The sequence below is a fragment of the Canis aureus genome, chromosome 4 (assembly GCF_053574225.1).
Source record: "Canis aureus isolate CA01 chromosome 4, VMU_Caureus_v.1.0, whole genome shotgun sequence".
Lineage (NCBI taxonomy): Eukaryota > Metazoa > Chordata > Mammalia > Carnivora > Canidae > Canis > Canis aureus.
The window spans coordinates 31,050,302-31,065,800 of record NC_135614.1 but is presented as its reverse complement, the minus strand read 5'-3'; the positions used below and the strand labels follow the sequence as shown (position 1 = coordinate 31,065,800).

Sequence of the window (15,499 nt, the reverse complement as noted above, 5' to 3'; positions counted from 1 at the left end):
CTAAGGAACCACCAGACTGTTCTCTATACCACTTTACGCTCCCACCAACAGTATGTATTTAAGGTTTTTGATTTTTCCACATTTCACCAGCTGTCCTTTTGATTATAGCCATCATACTAGGTGGGAAGTGGTAACTCACTGTGGTTTTTTTTTTTTCCCACTATGGTTTTAAGTTGCATTTGTCTAATCATGATGAGCATCTTTGCTTGTGTTTTCTTGGCCATTTGTCTTTTTTGGAGAAATGTCTATTCAAGTCCTTTGCCCATTTTTAAAACTGTGTTGTCTTTTTGTTGTTGAGTGGTTAAGAGATCTTTATGTATTGTGGATACATAAAGGCTTTTATCAGATCTATGACTTGCAAATATTTTGTCCCATTCTGTGGACTGTCTCTATACTTTGACAGTATCTCTCGAAATACAAAAGTTTAATCTTGATGAAGTCCTATTAACTATTTGTTGTTGTTGTTTCCTATGCTTTTGGTGTCATATCAGAATCCATTGCCAAATCCAAGGTCATGAATATTTATTCCTGTTTCCTTCTAAGATTTTTATAGCATTAGCTGTTACCTTTAGTTCTTTGATCTACTTTGGATTGTTTTTTGTATATGGTGTGAGGTGGGTCTTCAACTTCATCCTTTTGTTTGTGGATGTGCAGTTGTCCCTGCATTATTTGTTGAAGAGAGTATTCTTATCTCATCAAATGGTTCTGGTACCCTTGTCAAAAATCAGTCAGGACAGATGTTTAGGTTTCTCGATTCCATCCCATTTATATATCTATCTTTATTCCAGTATTACACTGTTTGAATTACTGTAGCTTTGTAGTAATTTTTGAAATCAAGAAGTGTGAGATCCCTGACTTAGTTGTTCGTTCCAAGACTGTGTTTTGGCTATTTGGGGGACCAGTCCTTTGCAATGCCATATGAATTTTAAGATCACCTTGTCCAGGTCTGCAAAAAGGCAGTGGAATTTTTATAGGGATTAGCCTAAAACTGCAGATCAATTTGCAGAGTATATATCTATACTATATCAATAATACCGAATCTTCCAATCCATGAGCACAGGATGTTTTCTCTTTTTTGTATTTTTCGGTGTACAAGTCTTGTAAGACCTAGTTAAATTTATCTTTTTGTTCTTTTTGATATTATAAATGGAATCTTAATTTTATTTTCAGATTGTTCACTGCCAGTATACAGAAACACAACTGATTTTTAGTTTTTTTAAGCATTTTTAAAATTTAAATTCAATTTGTCAACATATAGTATAACACCCAGTGCTTATCCCATCAGATGCCCTCCTCAGTGCCTGTCACCCAGTCACCCCATCCCCCCACCCACCTTCTCTTCCGCAACCCTTTATTACCCAGAGTCAGGAGTCTCTCATGGTTTGTCTCCCTCTCTAATTTTTCCCACTCAATTCCCCTCCTTCCCTTATAATCCCTTTCACTGTTTCTTATATTCCACATATGAGTGAAACCATATGATGTTTGTCCTTCTCCGATTGACTTATTTCACTCAGCATCATACCCTCCAGTTCCACACAACTGATCTTTGTATTTTGATCATGTATCCTATATTCTGCAACTCTGACAAATTAATTTGCCTCTAATAATTTCTTTGCGTATCTGATTTATGATTTTCTACATAAGATCGTGTCATCTGTGAATAGAAAGTTTGACTTACTTCCAATTTGGATACCTTTTCATTTTCTTGCCTAATTGCCCTGTCTAGAGTTTCCAATACAGTGTTGACTAGTAGTGGCAAGAGCAAACATCTTTGTCTCATTTCTGATCTTAGGTGAAAGCTTTCATTTTTTCACCATTAAATAATTCAGTGGCTTTTTTAAAAAAAGATTTTATTTATTTATTCATGAGAGAGACAAAAGAGGCAGAGACATAGGCTGAAGGGGAAGCAGGCTCCATGCAGGGAGCCCTATGTGGGACTTGATCCCAGGACCCTGGGATCATGCCCTGAGCTGAAGACAGACGCTCAACCGCTGAGCCACCCAGGTGTCCTCAGCTGTTGCTTTTCATAGATGCCCTTTATATCAGGTTGATAAATATGTTTAGTTTCTTATTTTTTTATTTTAATCATCCAAGTGTTGGGTTTTCTCAAATGCTTTTCTCCATCAGTTGATTGTGTGGTTTTTATCTCCCTTTGTTCTCTTAATAATGTGTATTGTATGAACTAACTTTTGTATATTGAATGATCCTTGTATTTCTCTGATAGATCTCACCTGGTCATGGTAGCTAAACCTTTAAATATGCTGCTAGATTCAGTTTGCTATTTCACTGAAGAGTTTTGCACTATTCTTGTGGTCTCTGTCTGGCTTTGGTATCAGGGTAATTCTGGTCTCATATAATGAGTTAGGAAGTGTTCCCTCTTCTATGTTTTGGGAAGAGTTTGAGCAGGGTTGGTGTTACTTTGAATGCTTGATTGAATCCACCATGAAGTCTGCTGGTCCTGGCTTTTTCTTTGTTGAGAGGGCTTTATTAAAACTGACTTAATTTCTCTTTTTTTAAATTTAATTTCTTATTACAGGCGTATTCAGATTTTCTATTTTTTCTTGAGTCAGATTTGGGAATTTGGGTTTCTAGGAATTTTCCATTTTATCTAGGTTATCTAATATGTTGACATACAACTGTTAACAGTATTTTCTTATAATTTTATGATAAATTTAAAATAAATAAGATTTTATTTCTATAAGGTTGTTATTAATGTTCCCACTTTCATTTCTGACTTCAGTAACTGGGTCTCCTCTTTATGTCAATCTAAAAGTTTGTTAATTTTATTGATCTTTCCAAAGAACCACTTTTTTTTTTGTTTTATTGATCCAATTGTTTCTCTATTCTGTTTTATCTGTGTTCTAATATTTATTTTCTTCCTTCCAGCTGCTTTGGGTTTAGCTTGTTTTTTGTTTTCTAATTCCTTAAAGAGAAGGTTAGGTTATTGGTTTGAAATCTTTTTTTCCTTTTTAGTGTTGGCATTTATAGCTATATCCTTCCCTCTGAACATTTTTTTCAAAGTATGTTTAGCTTCCACATATTTGTAAAATTTCCAGATTTCCTCCTGTTAATTTCTAATTTCATTCTGTTGTGGTCATAGAAGATATTCTGTATAGTTTTGATCTTCTAAAATTTAGATTGTTTTGTGGTTATGTGGAGGATTTTTCATGTGCACTGAGAAAAATGTATACTCTGTTGTTGGTGGCTCAACTGTTCTGTATGTCTGTTAGGTCTAGTTGGTTTATAGTGTTGTTCAAGTTTTCTCTTTCATTATTATCTTTTGTCTAATTGTTCTATCCAGTAGGAAAATTAGATGTTGAAGTCTCCAACTAATACTATTTCTCCCTTCAATTCTATCAGGTTTTCTTTCAAGGTTTCTGGGACTCTACTGTTAGGTGCATGTATATTTATAATTGTTATCTCGATGGGTTAGCCTTTTTATCAGGATACAAATGTCCTTTGTCTGCCAATCTCTGCCTTTTTGAGAGTTTATGCCATTTATATTTAAAGCAATTACTAATAAATAAAGGCTTGTACCATTTTGCTATTTGTTTTCTATGTTATATATTTTGGGGCTCCTTAGTTCCCCCATTATTGCCATATTTTCTGTGAGATAGATGGGTTTCAAATATACCATTTTTATTTCCTTCTCAGTTCTTTTATTATGTTTTAGTTATTTCCTGGGAGTAAATTAACCTCTTAATTGGAAAAAAAGGAAAGGATTTATTTATTTATTTATTTAGAAAGAATGCAAATGGGGAGGGGCAGAGAGGAAGAGAATCTCAAGCAGATTCTGGGCTGAGCATGGAGCCTGATGTCGGGCTCGATCCTATAACCCTGAGATCATGATCTGAGTTGAAATCAAGAGTTGAGTACTTAACCAACTGAGCCTCCCAGGTGCCCCTAACATCTTAATTTATAACAACCTGTTTTGAATTAATACCAAGTTTCAGTGGTATATAAAATCTTTGCTCCTACATAGCTCCACAACCTTCCTTTATGTTACTGTCACAAATTACATCTTTATACATTCTGTGCCCGTCACCAGTTATAATTATTGTTTGGTGTCGTCTTTAAATCATATAGAAAAAAAAAAAAAAAGAGCTACCAAACCAAAAATCTATATATTAATGTTTATGTTTACCTACGTACTTACCTTTACTGTCTTTTCTTCTGTCATATGTATTTGAGTTACTGCTCAGTATCATTTCAGCTTGAAGGACTTTCTTTAGTGTTTCTTATAGGGCAGGTGTACTAGCAGCAAACCATCTCGGTTTTTGTTTATCCAGGAATATCTTAATGTCTCCTTCATCTTCAAGGAATATACTGCCAGATATAGGATTCCTGGTTGACATTTCTTTTCTTTCAGCACACTAAATATGCCATCCCTTCTGTCCTGCATGGTTTCTGACAAGAAGTCAGATCCCTTGCATATGAAAAGTTGGTTCTCTACTGCTTTCAGGATTGTCTTTTGACAGTTATAATGTGTCGCCATGTGGATCATTTTGTTTATCCTGCTTATAGTTCACTGAGCTTCATGGACATGTAGATTAATTTTGTCCATCAAATTTGGTAAGTTTTCAGCTATTGTTCCTTCAGCTATTTCTACTTTCTCTCTTCTCTCCGGACTCCCATTACACATTAGTACACTTGATGCTGTCTCACAGGTCTCTTAGGTTCTGTTAATTTTTCTTCATTCCCTTTTTCTTTTGTTTCTCAGATTGGGAAATCTGAACTGGCCTATCTTAAAGTTTGTTGGTGCTTTCTGCCTTCTTCAATAACCTCTTAAACCCCTCTAGTGAATTCTTGACTTTTATTGTACTTTTTCAACTCCAGAATTTCTATTTGGTTCCTTTTTATAATAACAGAAATTTTATGTCTTTTGTTTTAATATAGATTTTATTTCTATTATGAAATTATAAAAAGGAACCAAATAGAAATTTGCATTTTAAAAACCATTTAAAGTCTTTGTTTAATTCCAATATCTGAGTTTTCCTCTTTCAGATTTCTTGTTTTCCTGTGTATGGGCCCTATTTTCTTGTTTTGCATGCCTCAATTTTGTTGAAAAGGAGGCATTTTGAACATTATATTGCCACAACTCTGGAAACCAGAGTCTTCCCCTTTCCCAGAACTTATTGTTGCTACTTTCTGTATTAGTTGTAGTTTAGTGAATTTTCTGAACTAATTTTTTATTGTCTTTTGAACTAATTTTTAAAAGTTTGTATTGTCAGGTGAGGCTATCAAAGTCTTTGAATTCAGTTAGCTTAGTGGTCACTAATGATTCAACAAATTTCCTTAAACTTCTGGAACCAATTCCCTGTCCTACACCCCCAAACCTCCCAGTCTTTGTGGATGTGTTCTTTTATTTATTTACTTACATTTGTTTTTATTTAAGCTCTATCTGCCAACATATAGTATAACACCCAGGGCTCATCCCATCAAGTGCCCTCCTCAGTGCCCGTCACCCAGTAACCCCATCCCTGAGGATGTGTTCTGTATGTGTCGGAGCCAAGTGGTCTATGACTCTGCCTCAGCCTTCACTTCCCACTTGTGCAGAGCCAGAAGGTCAGCCAAAGGTAGCACTTAGAGCCTTCTCAGGTTTTTCCTAAGCATGCATTCTGCCCTGGGCATGTGTGTGGCCTTCTAGATTGCTAGGGTGGGAGCTCTCCAAAACCATTATTCCCCAAAGTATCTCATTGTCAGCCTCTCTTCCCTGACCTTTCAGTTTCCTGTTTGCCCCAACAGTTATCCCTCCTCCAGGCATCAGTGGTAAATACATATGCCTTCTTCAAAGGTCCCCCAGGGCTACCACCACCACCCTGGAAGAGTTCCAAATTAGGTGAGATGAAAGCAAGTCATTTGAGCCAGTCTTTCAGGGAGCAACCAGACAGATCAAAATATCCAAAGTCCTTGAGAACAAGATCCATTTTATTCTCTCCAGTGCTAAGAACCCATACAGGGACTGTGGGATATAGTTTATGAGGCTGCTGCCAACCTGGGATTGGGGGTTGCAGGGGATGGGGCTGGGGTAAGTGAAAATACAACGAAACTGTCACTGAGCCTTCTTTTCTCAAGCATTGTCTGGTTGCTGCAGACTTTCCATTAGTTTTCAGTTTGGATAACGTTGATTCTGAGAGTTCTTGCCATCTTATTGGTTACTTTTGTGCAAGAGGGACATTTTTGGAGGTACCTACTCCACCAATTTTGCTGACTACATTGAAGTTTAAGAAGCTCTGGTCTAGTCTTTCCTTTTACAAAGGAACAATAAAGGCCCCAAGGGGGGGGGGTTCTTCTCCAGTCACACAGCAAATCAGTGGTTGACCTGAGAAGAGGACAGGATGCTTGACTTCCAGATTGTGCTCCTTCTGTTTCAGGACAATGTTAGCTCTAACTGTTGGAAGGAAGTAGGTTCAGAGTGGGAACCAGTATCGGGCCAAGGAGAGCTTTCCAAGGAGTGAGGGCTGAGGGTGGGAGCCTCTTGTAGAGCTGAGGGCTTCACTGATTCCATCTTTTACTGAGAGAATTCCTGTAAGAGGCCAGGTAGAGGACTGAGTAATGATGTCCCTGTATCTTAAAGGAACACAGAGGGCTTTCAGGTATGATGGGGTGAAAATTTAAGCTGTTATCTGCCTGGGGAAGATACCTGTGATGATTTAGCTTGGTTTCTGTTTTCAAGTCTGACTCCACTTCCATCAACCAGGGCAGGGAGGAAATGGCAGCAGAAATAAGGGGCTAAGTCCTAAGCTAGAGCTAGAACTCTTTGCCAGAGCAAGAGGAGGGTCATGGCATAGTCACCTAGCTGTCACTCTGATCATGGGCATTTGCAAAGGTTCACCTTTTGTTTTTATTTTTTAATTTATTTTTTATTGGTGTTCAATTTACCAACATACAGAATAACCCCCAGTGCCCGTCACCCATTCACTCCCACCCCCCGCCCTTCTCCCCTTCCACCACCCCTAGCTCGTTTCCCAGAGTTAGCAGTCTTTACGTTCTGTCTCCCTTTCTGATATTTCCCACACATTTCTTCTCCCTTCCCTTATATTCCCTTTCACTATTATTTATATTCCCCAAATGAATGAGAACATATAATGTTTGTCCTTCTCCGACTGACTTACTTCACTCAGCAAGGTTCATCTTTTAAATCCCTCTTGCCAAAGCTGGGAGTACATTTGTCCCATCTTCCATCACCTGACTGAATTCCAAACACAGCCTGCCTCCACCTCCCCTGCTGCCCTCTGTGTGAACCAACACCTCTGTCTCAGAAGTTCTGTCTCAGCCCAGGAGCATTTAGATCAGCATCAGAATGACAAGGCAAGCAGGATAGAGAAGCAGTTTCCTGGCCCCCAGGCCTGCTCAGATCTGTGAGGCTGGGGCCCAGGGACCTGCATCTTAACAAGCTCCTCGGGTGATTCCCTTGTACACAAGGGTTTGAGAGCCTAATACACAGCAAGGATGATTTCCTCAATTTTGTACCCAAGCCAAGTGACTCACTTGCCTTACCCTAGTCCTGGTCCTGCCCCTAACACAGTGCTCCCTCCAATGCCCCACAGCTGCTGAGAATTCACTCAGTGCTGAATTCACCTGGTGTCTCACCCTCTAGTAGCGCTTCTGGAAGTGACATTAGATGTGTAGCAAGAACTGGTCTTGACTAACATCTCCAGGAGGGAGAAAAAGATCCCCTTTGTGTGGGTTTCTCCCAGAAAGATGACCTGTAAGGTTGAAGGTCTCCCTCCTCATCTTTTTTGTCCTGAGTATAATCAACAGAGTTAATAAGGTCCCATTGACTTTGGAAGGCAGTAAATGTCTTTGCCCCTGGTGGGAGCTCAGTGAGGAGCTCATGCTGTCCTCCAGCCTGTACCTATTATGGGTTGAGTCTCAAGGGCATGACCAAGAAGGTGCATGAGGGACAGGACAGTAGAGAGAAACCAGGACCGGGACCAGGATGAACACGGATGATCTCCAAGTGTGTGGACAAGGGCTCTCAGACTCGCAGGCCCACAGGGGCCAAATAGGTGACACACAACAGGGAGTGGTGGGGCCTGAGGCAAAACTGAGAGCTCATGAGTACAGGTGCAGCTGCAGCTGGCTCCAGCAGCTCGGCTTGCAGGGCTGCCGGAATTGGAATTTTCAAGAAAGCCAGAATTTCAGGTTTTCAAAAAACATAAACTCTCTTAAGAACCTAAATGCTGGCAATACATTCAAACGTCTGGAAAGACTCTTTGGAGACTTAAGTAAGTGCACATAGTCAGATGCGGCCTGACACTCGGCTGCGAGCGCTGGTGCAGACAGCAAGGTGGAGAGCATCTAGGGGGCTGAATATGGGCCTGGCACCGGGGTCCGGCTGACTTCACCTAAGTTGTGTCCGCCAGTCAGTCCATCCCACCAGGCAGCGCCCACCTGGCACCCAAGAGCGAGGGGCTTGCCCGAGGGAGGAGCACGGTGGCCAAGCATGCTGGGTGTTGCTCAAGAGGCTGCAGGTACGGATATGAGGGCACCTGGAATGAAGAGCAGGGCCTACCATGACTCCAGCAATTTCTCCGGCTCCAGCAGGTGGGTCAGCTCATAGCTGCCCCCTCCCTCATGGGACATCTCTCCTCTGTGTCCAGGGGAGAGTGAGGAGCCGGGGGGCTTTCCCAGGCAGGTGTCCACTCTGGGGACAAGTCATTCTCTGGGGCCCCTGCCAGGGTCCAGCTGGCTTGACCTCTCACCTCAGTCTATAAATCTCCCCTTTCTAAACTTCCAACAACGGAGGTCAGAAGAGAGTGAGTGGAGACCCGGGGTCAGCAAGGCAAGCTCTAGGCTGCGGGACAGAACGATGTTCAGAAACTCTGCTTCTTCTGGACTCACCCTCTCCTAACGACACCGACCAAGGGGCCAAAGGCCCAGCAGGGCCACAGCCAGTGCACCCTCTGGGACTGAAGCGTCCCTTGCCTTGGGGTTGTCCCCACCCTCCTCTCTGGCCTACCCCAGGGGTCATGCATGCGCCCTCCTGCTCGTGCCTGCCCTTCAGGACCTGTATGAAGGACCACACTCGTCCCACCTGTCCTGAGTGGACTGAGCCGCCCTCGCATCCGACCACAACCCACCCTTCAGCATCTGGGCCCGAGCGTGGATTTCCAGAACCTCCCTTCTCATTCCTCTGCAAACGGCCACCTAACCTCACAGTTTCCCGAGCATAAGTCTCTACTTAAAGTCATAGAAATTTTCACTGGCTACTCAGGCCAGAACCCTGAGCTACAGGCAGAATCGAGAGGCCGAAGAAAACAAGCTGGCACCAGGGAAACATTTCCAAAACGTTCCAGAACTGGCTGACTTTAATTTCGAAAGTTTTTGGCTATTGACATTGGGGTTTAAGGCACATTCCAAATTACGAGAAGCCCTGTCACTGGCAGGGAGCTGGCTTTGTTCTCATGGTTTTGCGTGGAAGAGGGAACAGATGACTTTCTGGCCTTTTTCTTCTTCTTCTTCTTTTTTTTTTTCCCTTTTCTAAGAAAACTCTAAGGAGTGAGTTTGGCAATAACAAAGCTGATGACACATTCTCACCAGACGCAAAGACTACCGTTAAAGGTCTTCCCTTTTACTCCTTACTGAGGACACGGTGCTCCCCCGCCAACCACTCTCACCTGAAATGTGTACGCAGCAAAGGCCTGTATGTGTCTGTCTGGCGAGGACTATTAAAAAAAAAAAGATGCTTCCGAATAAAAATATAGATTACGTGACTAATAGGAAGCCGAGACTCAGCCACAAGCAAAAGGGAATGACTGCACGAGTCAAGAGATAAAATGTCTACTTTAGCAGCAAGCGGCTGTGAGGGCTGGGGAGGAAGAGGCGCCCTGAGAGAGGGACCCAGATCCTACAGCACGAGCATGACGCACGGAGCAGGAGAGGAGGGCGGAGGAGGACGGGCCAGGCTCTACTGACGGACGGGCTGCACCGGGACACCTGGGGGGCTCTTTTGTGGATTTGTTAGGAACAGATGGACACTCTTTTGACCTTGTCCTGGCATTGCTGTTGCCGGCAGGTGGACGGAAGTGAGCCACCCGTCACAGCTCAGTCGTTGCCACCGCAGATCTTCAGCAGAATCTTCTGGTAATCCCCCGAAGTGTCTCCCTGGTTGCAGAAACAAGGAAAACATCAGTTAGGGGAGCCGTGGCGGGTTTCAGCCTCCTATTTCCTGATTTACTTCTGCCCCAAGCGCGCCTACAGGGAGGCAGGCCCAGTGGGGAGACGCACCCCTGCGCGGTCCTGGGGCGGGAAGGCCCACACACCCAGCGCCACGGGGCCCCCACGTAGTGCGGTGTGGTTCAGGCTCCCTAGCCCGCTGCTGAGAAAGACAACTGTGCTCACCCCAATGATCAAAGTCAGACCTTTAAACAATAAAAACCCTTCACTCAGGGCGAACTCGTGGTAGTCTTTTCCCTGTGCGTTTTCATTGCGCTGCATTGAGACTGCGCGTGATGCACTGCCACGGGCGCTCTGGGGTGAGCCTACCGTGACAGGATTATCTGGGCGTCCCAGCTCACCCCAGCCTCTCCTCCCCCTGACCCTGTTGCACTCACATAGAAGAGATGAACTATTAAAAAAAAAAACCTAACTTCTTTTAGGACTATTAAAAAAAAAAAACTTCTAACTTCTTTTAAAACTTCTAACTTCTTTTAAAATATATATGTATTTCTTTATTTTAAATAATTTTATGTAGTGTTTTTTTTTTTTTAAGTAAGCTCTAGGCCCAACATGGGGCTTGAGTCACACGCTCTGCCGACTGAGCCGGCCAGGCGCCCCACTCTTAGCTAACTCCTGATTGTTTCCTTCCACCATGACCTTCCTCGGAGGCGAGGCCTACGGCTCCTGGTCAAGTTACTCCGCCTCTTCATCAACAGTATCGGCTTTACAGCCAGAAGATGAAGATCGGCTGTTCTCAGTGACAGGCCCAACGTCAAATCTGAGGGAGTCGGAATCAGAACCTGGTTGCGGTGACTTTGGCTTCAAGGCTCACCCAAATTTGGACTTTAACGGTCAGAAGGAATTCATCTTGTCAGACCGGCCCTGGCATGCGGTGATACCTCGTTCAAGGCCCCCTGAACTCCTGAGCGAGTACGACTGTTCTCCCTGCCTTGGGGATGATGGAGCTGGGGTTCAGGGAGGGTGAGGAAGGGCTCGAGGTCACACAGTTAGCAAGTGGAAGAGCCAGGCGGGACTCCAGGCCTGTGACCCCAGCGCCCTCGCAGTCAAGAGCTTCCTATGCTGCCTCTGCTGTGAGGCTGGGTGACGGGGGTTCCAGGGAACCTCGGGACGGGTGTCCTCACCGACCTGTCACAGACTCACAGGGTGACCGAGGACCAAGGTGGGGAGGCCCTGCAGGGTCAAGACCCAGCCTGCCCTCAGCTGCTTACAAGAGTCTGGGGGCAACTGGGCAAAAAGCTGAAGTCGAGGAGAGCACATATGGAGCCCATGGGCAAGAGGCCCGGAGTTCTGAGCAGGGAGGTACAGGGGACCACAAGGGTGGCCCGGGGGACCCCAGAGGGATGTACCGAGATGTCGTGGTACAGCGACTTGCCGTACAGCCGCTTATACTCCATTCTGATGTCCAGGAGGTCGATCTCACTGCGAGACACCATGATGCGAATCAGGGTCCGGTCCTTCGTTCCCGCTCCCTGAAGAGAGTCCACCAAGGGCATGAGCAACGGGCCTCCTTACTGTCCCACCTTCCCGCCCGTGGCCCTCTGTCTGCTTGGCTGGCAGCTGGCTTTCCTCATGCCTTCTGCCCTAGGCAAGGTCCTGCTCACACGTGGGGCTGAGACCTGCCCCCACCCCCTGCCAAGACCCCTGCATGTGGGAGGCACGTACCCTCATGGCCTTGTTGAGCCTCTCGGCAAAGAAGGCTGGAGTATTCTTGAGACATTTCACTACGAGAGAGAAACAGAGCATAACTCGATCTGCAGGAAACTCTCAGTCCAAGGGGCCATTGGGAGAAAGAGTGTCCTCGTAGGAGGCTGCACGTGAAACATCCACCTTCCTCTCTGCATTCTCCTCCCGGCTCAATTATCTGTGACCTTGGCTCTGGCTCTTTGGAACAGAAACACGCTGAGCCTGGACCCCAACCTCAACCTCCTCCCTGTCAACAATGTGGTGAAAGGAGCCACGCAGGGGGAGAAATCTGGCCGGTGGCAAGGAACCGTGTTCTATACGCAGGGCAAGCTAGGGACTGTGACCCCCACGGACAGGGAACGGCTGAGTGGGGTGAATGCCTCAGGCCACGATCCCTGTATCATGGGAGGACATGCAGGGAAACGAGGAGGACTCATCATCTGCCCCAGCGAGAGTCCCAGGAAAAGCGCAGCAAAAGACGGGCATGCTGTGACCTTCCCACAGGGCACAGAGAGGCAGCGAGGCCTCCGCCGGTGGGCCAAGCCCTCACAGGGGTGGCTGTGGGGCCCGTGAGGCCCTGCTGCAGAGGGCACCGGCGCTGCAAGGGGCGCCCCTCTGTTCCAGGAGCTCCGCCAGCTTTCCTTAGCAAGGGCCTGTTTTGCTGTTGCAAGTAGAAATCTTTCCACGTGTTTCCATCACAAACATCTGACAACTGCCTGCAGGGATGTATTTTTGGAGGAAACTTGGCAGGATATGAGTCATCTTCCTCCGGGGGAGCAGCTGGCTGCCCTCCCACTGGTGCCCACACTGCTGCTCCCTTCCCCAGGGTGGCGCTTGAAATAGAAACCAGACACCTCCAGGGCAGCTGGGAGGTACGGCGCCGCCGCCTGGGCAGCAGGCGGGTTTCCCACCACTGAGGCACAGGGCTTGGCGTCTGTGTGTTCGCTGCGCTGCCCCACAGCCGGACGGTGGTGAGCACCCGGAGAACGGACAGTGCACCCCGGCCCCAGGCGCGCAGGCGGCAAGGCAGGCCCGAGACGCCTACCCACGGCCAGCATGCCCTGCTCCAGGTCCCCGGACATCTCCCGGCAGATGCTCTTCTCAATGTCGCGACCTGTCATCCGCTGATACTCGTTGAAAACTAGTGGGAAGAGAGAAGGGACAAGTTACGGACTGAATTCTGTCCCCACAGAGTCACCTCAGATAGTGACTGTTTTGCACATACAGCCTCTAAAGAGGTGATCCGGTTAAAACGAGGCCTTAGTGTGGGTCCTGATCCAATCTGACCAGTGTCCTTGTAAGAAGAGATCTGGACACACATGGGGACGCCAGGGACGCACACACAGGGGACGTGCCTGTTAGACATGGCGAGCAGCTGGCCACCCCGCAAGCCGGGGGCAGGCCTCAAAGACACGAATCCCACCCGCGCCTCGGTGTTGGCCTCCTAGCCCCCAGCACGGGGAGAAAATAAGCATCTGTCGTGCACGTCACCCGGCCCGGGGTACTTTGCTGTGGCCCCGAGCAAACCAACACAGGACACACGGTGAGGAGGCCTCCCACCGTCGCTCGCTGTACCCCACGTGGCCCTACTGACCGGGCCCACCCGGCTCTCATGTCAGGCAGGTTGTTCACCGCGCTCCTGGCAGCTCAGGCTCGCCCAGGTCATGCCTCGATACCCCACCCAGCACCCTCCACACATGGCGACAGGATTTGCGTTCTTCTCAGACCCCCTCACTTCCGGCCCGTGCCCACCCACGTTCCTTCTCCACCGTTCCACGGGTCTGTGTTGCCTATCGGACTGTGTGCTGACACCCATCGGGCCCCCATGGCAGCTGGACTCCAGGCTGCTCGCGAGGCAGGCGGCATAGGGGTCCCTCCGAGTCCTAGCTGCAGCTCTGACCCCGGATGTAAACCTGCTTCCCCTGCCTGGGGCTCAGTTTCTGCCACTGCTCCCCGAACTTCTGCTATCTGCATGGCAGTGTCATGGTTTCTGCTGCGTCTCTAGGAGCCTCATCCCTTAGTGTTTTCTTCAGATCACCTCCTTTGCTTTTCTCTTTAGTAATAATACTTGAGAAACCATAGTTTTGAGGAGTGACTTCTATAGTCTCTACTCATTAAATAATGACTAAGATGGGAATGTGTTCACTCACTGCAGTGTGGCTGGAGACCAAGACGTACGTGCTCTGGAGCTTCCAGCTGGGTGACCTGACTCCCCAGCTGCCCGGCCCCCAGCCCCCGCCGCTCCCTCAGCCTAACGGGAGCTCGCAAGCGCCTGCCGGGTGCAGCACGGCCTCAGTGCTCGCACAGAACAGGTGCACAGGTGTCTGGCTCTCCCCTCCACACCGTGATGCTCAGTGCACTGTCATTGTCATAGCCTCACGTGCTAGCCTTTCCCTTCCTCTGGCTCCTTGGTCTCCTGTGCCGGCCAGGGCCCTGAGCAACACAGGATCTCTCCAGTTTCTCTCCCGAGGGAACTTCTTACGGTCCCAAGGCCCCAGACACCAATGACCCAACCAGAGCTCCCGAGCTTCCATCTGCAGCCCAGACTTCTCCTGACCTCTGGAGTCCTAAACCCAGCTGCCCACCTGGACTCTCTAGCCCAAGCCTCCCGATTCTCTCCCCCTAAGCCGGCTCCATCCACAGCTTCCTGACTTCAGGAGGGACGGATTCCCCTCCTCCGCCAGCCCGGCTGGGAGACAAGCTCGTGCTATCCTCCACCTCACACCCCACGTCCAAGCATCAGCAAGCAGGCCCGGAATCGGCCCCTCCTGCCTGCGACCCCTGCTACTGGGTCCAGGCCACCAGCCTCTCCCCGGCACCACTGAGGCAGCCTCCCAGATGCTCTCCTGCTCCACAACTGAACTCTCCACCCTTTACAACACAACAGCCAACAACATGTAAAATCTAAGTGAAATCACATCCCCCGACCAACCAGAGCCCTCCAGTGCCTCCTGGTTTTACTCAGGATGAAAACCCAAGTCTGTGCAATTGTCCACAAGGCCACCCACCATCTCTCGCCTCCTCCAGTTCTCACTCACGCCACCCGCCCCAGCCTCACCGACCCCCTTTGCTATTTCTCAGTCGTGCTGGGAACCCCCTGCCCACCCTGCTCAGGGCCTTTGCACGTGCAGCTCTCTCATGTTTTCAACTCAAACACCATTAGCTCAGCAAGGACCACCCCAAGCACCATCCCTAGCACCATCCCTGACCCCTGTGCCACTCCCTAACCGTTTCTAACTTTACTGTCTCTCAACAAGGGATTTACCATCTGGCACAGATTTTACTTAATTTTTGTTTACTGCCTGTCTCCCAGAACAAGGATGTGAGCCTCAGGACAGCGAAGATTCCATAATGCTCTTCCCCATGTCCACTCCTGGCCCCGGCACTTGGCAGGAGCTTGGTTTACAGATCCTGAATGACTAAACAATGTACTTCTGTACAATGTAGGATGGGTTGTTGTGCTCATGTCTGTCTGCTGCGCTTTGTACGGCGCTGGATCAGGTGCTCTTGAAGGCTCTCTCAACTCTGATTTCCACATTCTGGTGGATAAGGACAGCAGCGGGAGGAGGCGGCCACTTCTCTCACACCTTCCTTTGCTTTCGCCCAGAACCAGATGCACAGAAAAACTCGA

At 47.4% G+C, this 15,499-nt stretch overlaps 1 protein-coding gene across 1 annotated transcript in view; it reads right to left on the bottom strand.

Annotated features, from left to right (window-relative positions):
* Nucleotides 1-9,281: 9,281 nt before the first annotated feature.
* The window catches only part of ANXA11 (annexin A11), a 39,910-nt gene continuing 33,692 nt past the window's right edge, over nucleotides 9,282-15,499 (bottom strand). The window contains exons 12-15 of the mRNA XM_077895187.1: nucleotides 12,914-13,009; nucleotides 11,848-11,906; nucleotides 11,532-11,654; nucleotides 9,282-10,110 (exon numbers count right to left, since the gene is read on the bottom strand). Coding sequence (XP_077751313.1) covers nucleotides 10,051-10,110; nucleotides 11,532-11,654; nucleotides 11,848-11,906; nucleotides 12,914-13,009 — 338 coding nt within the window. The 3' untranslated portion in view covers nucleotides 9,282-10,050. The remainder of the gene's footprint in view (nucleotides 10,111-11,531; nucleotides 11,655-11,847; nucleotides 11,907-12,913; nucleotides 13,010-15,499) is intronic.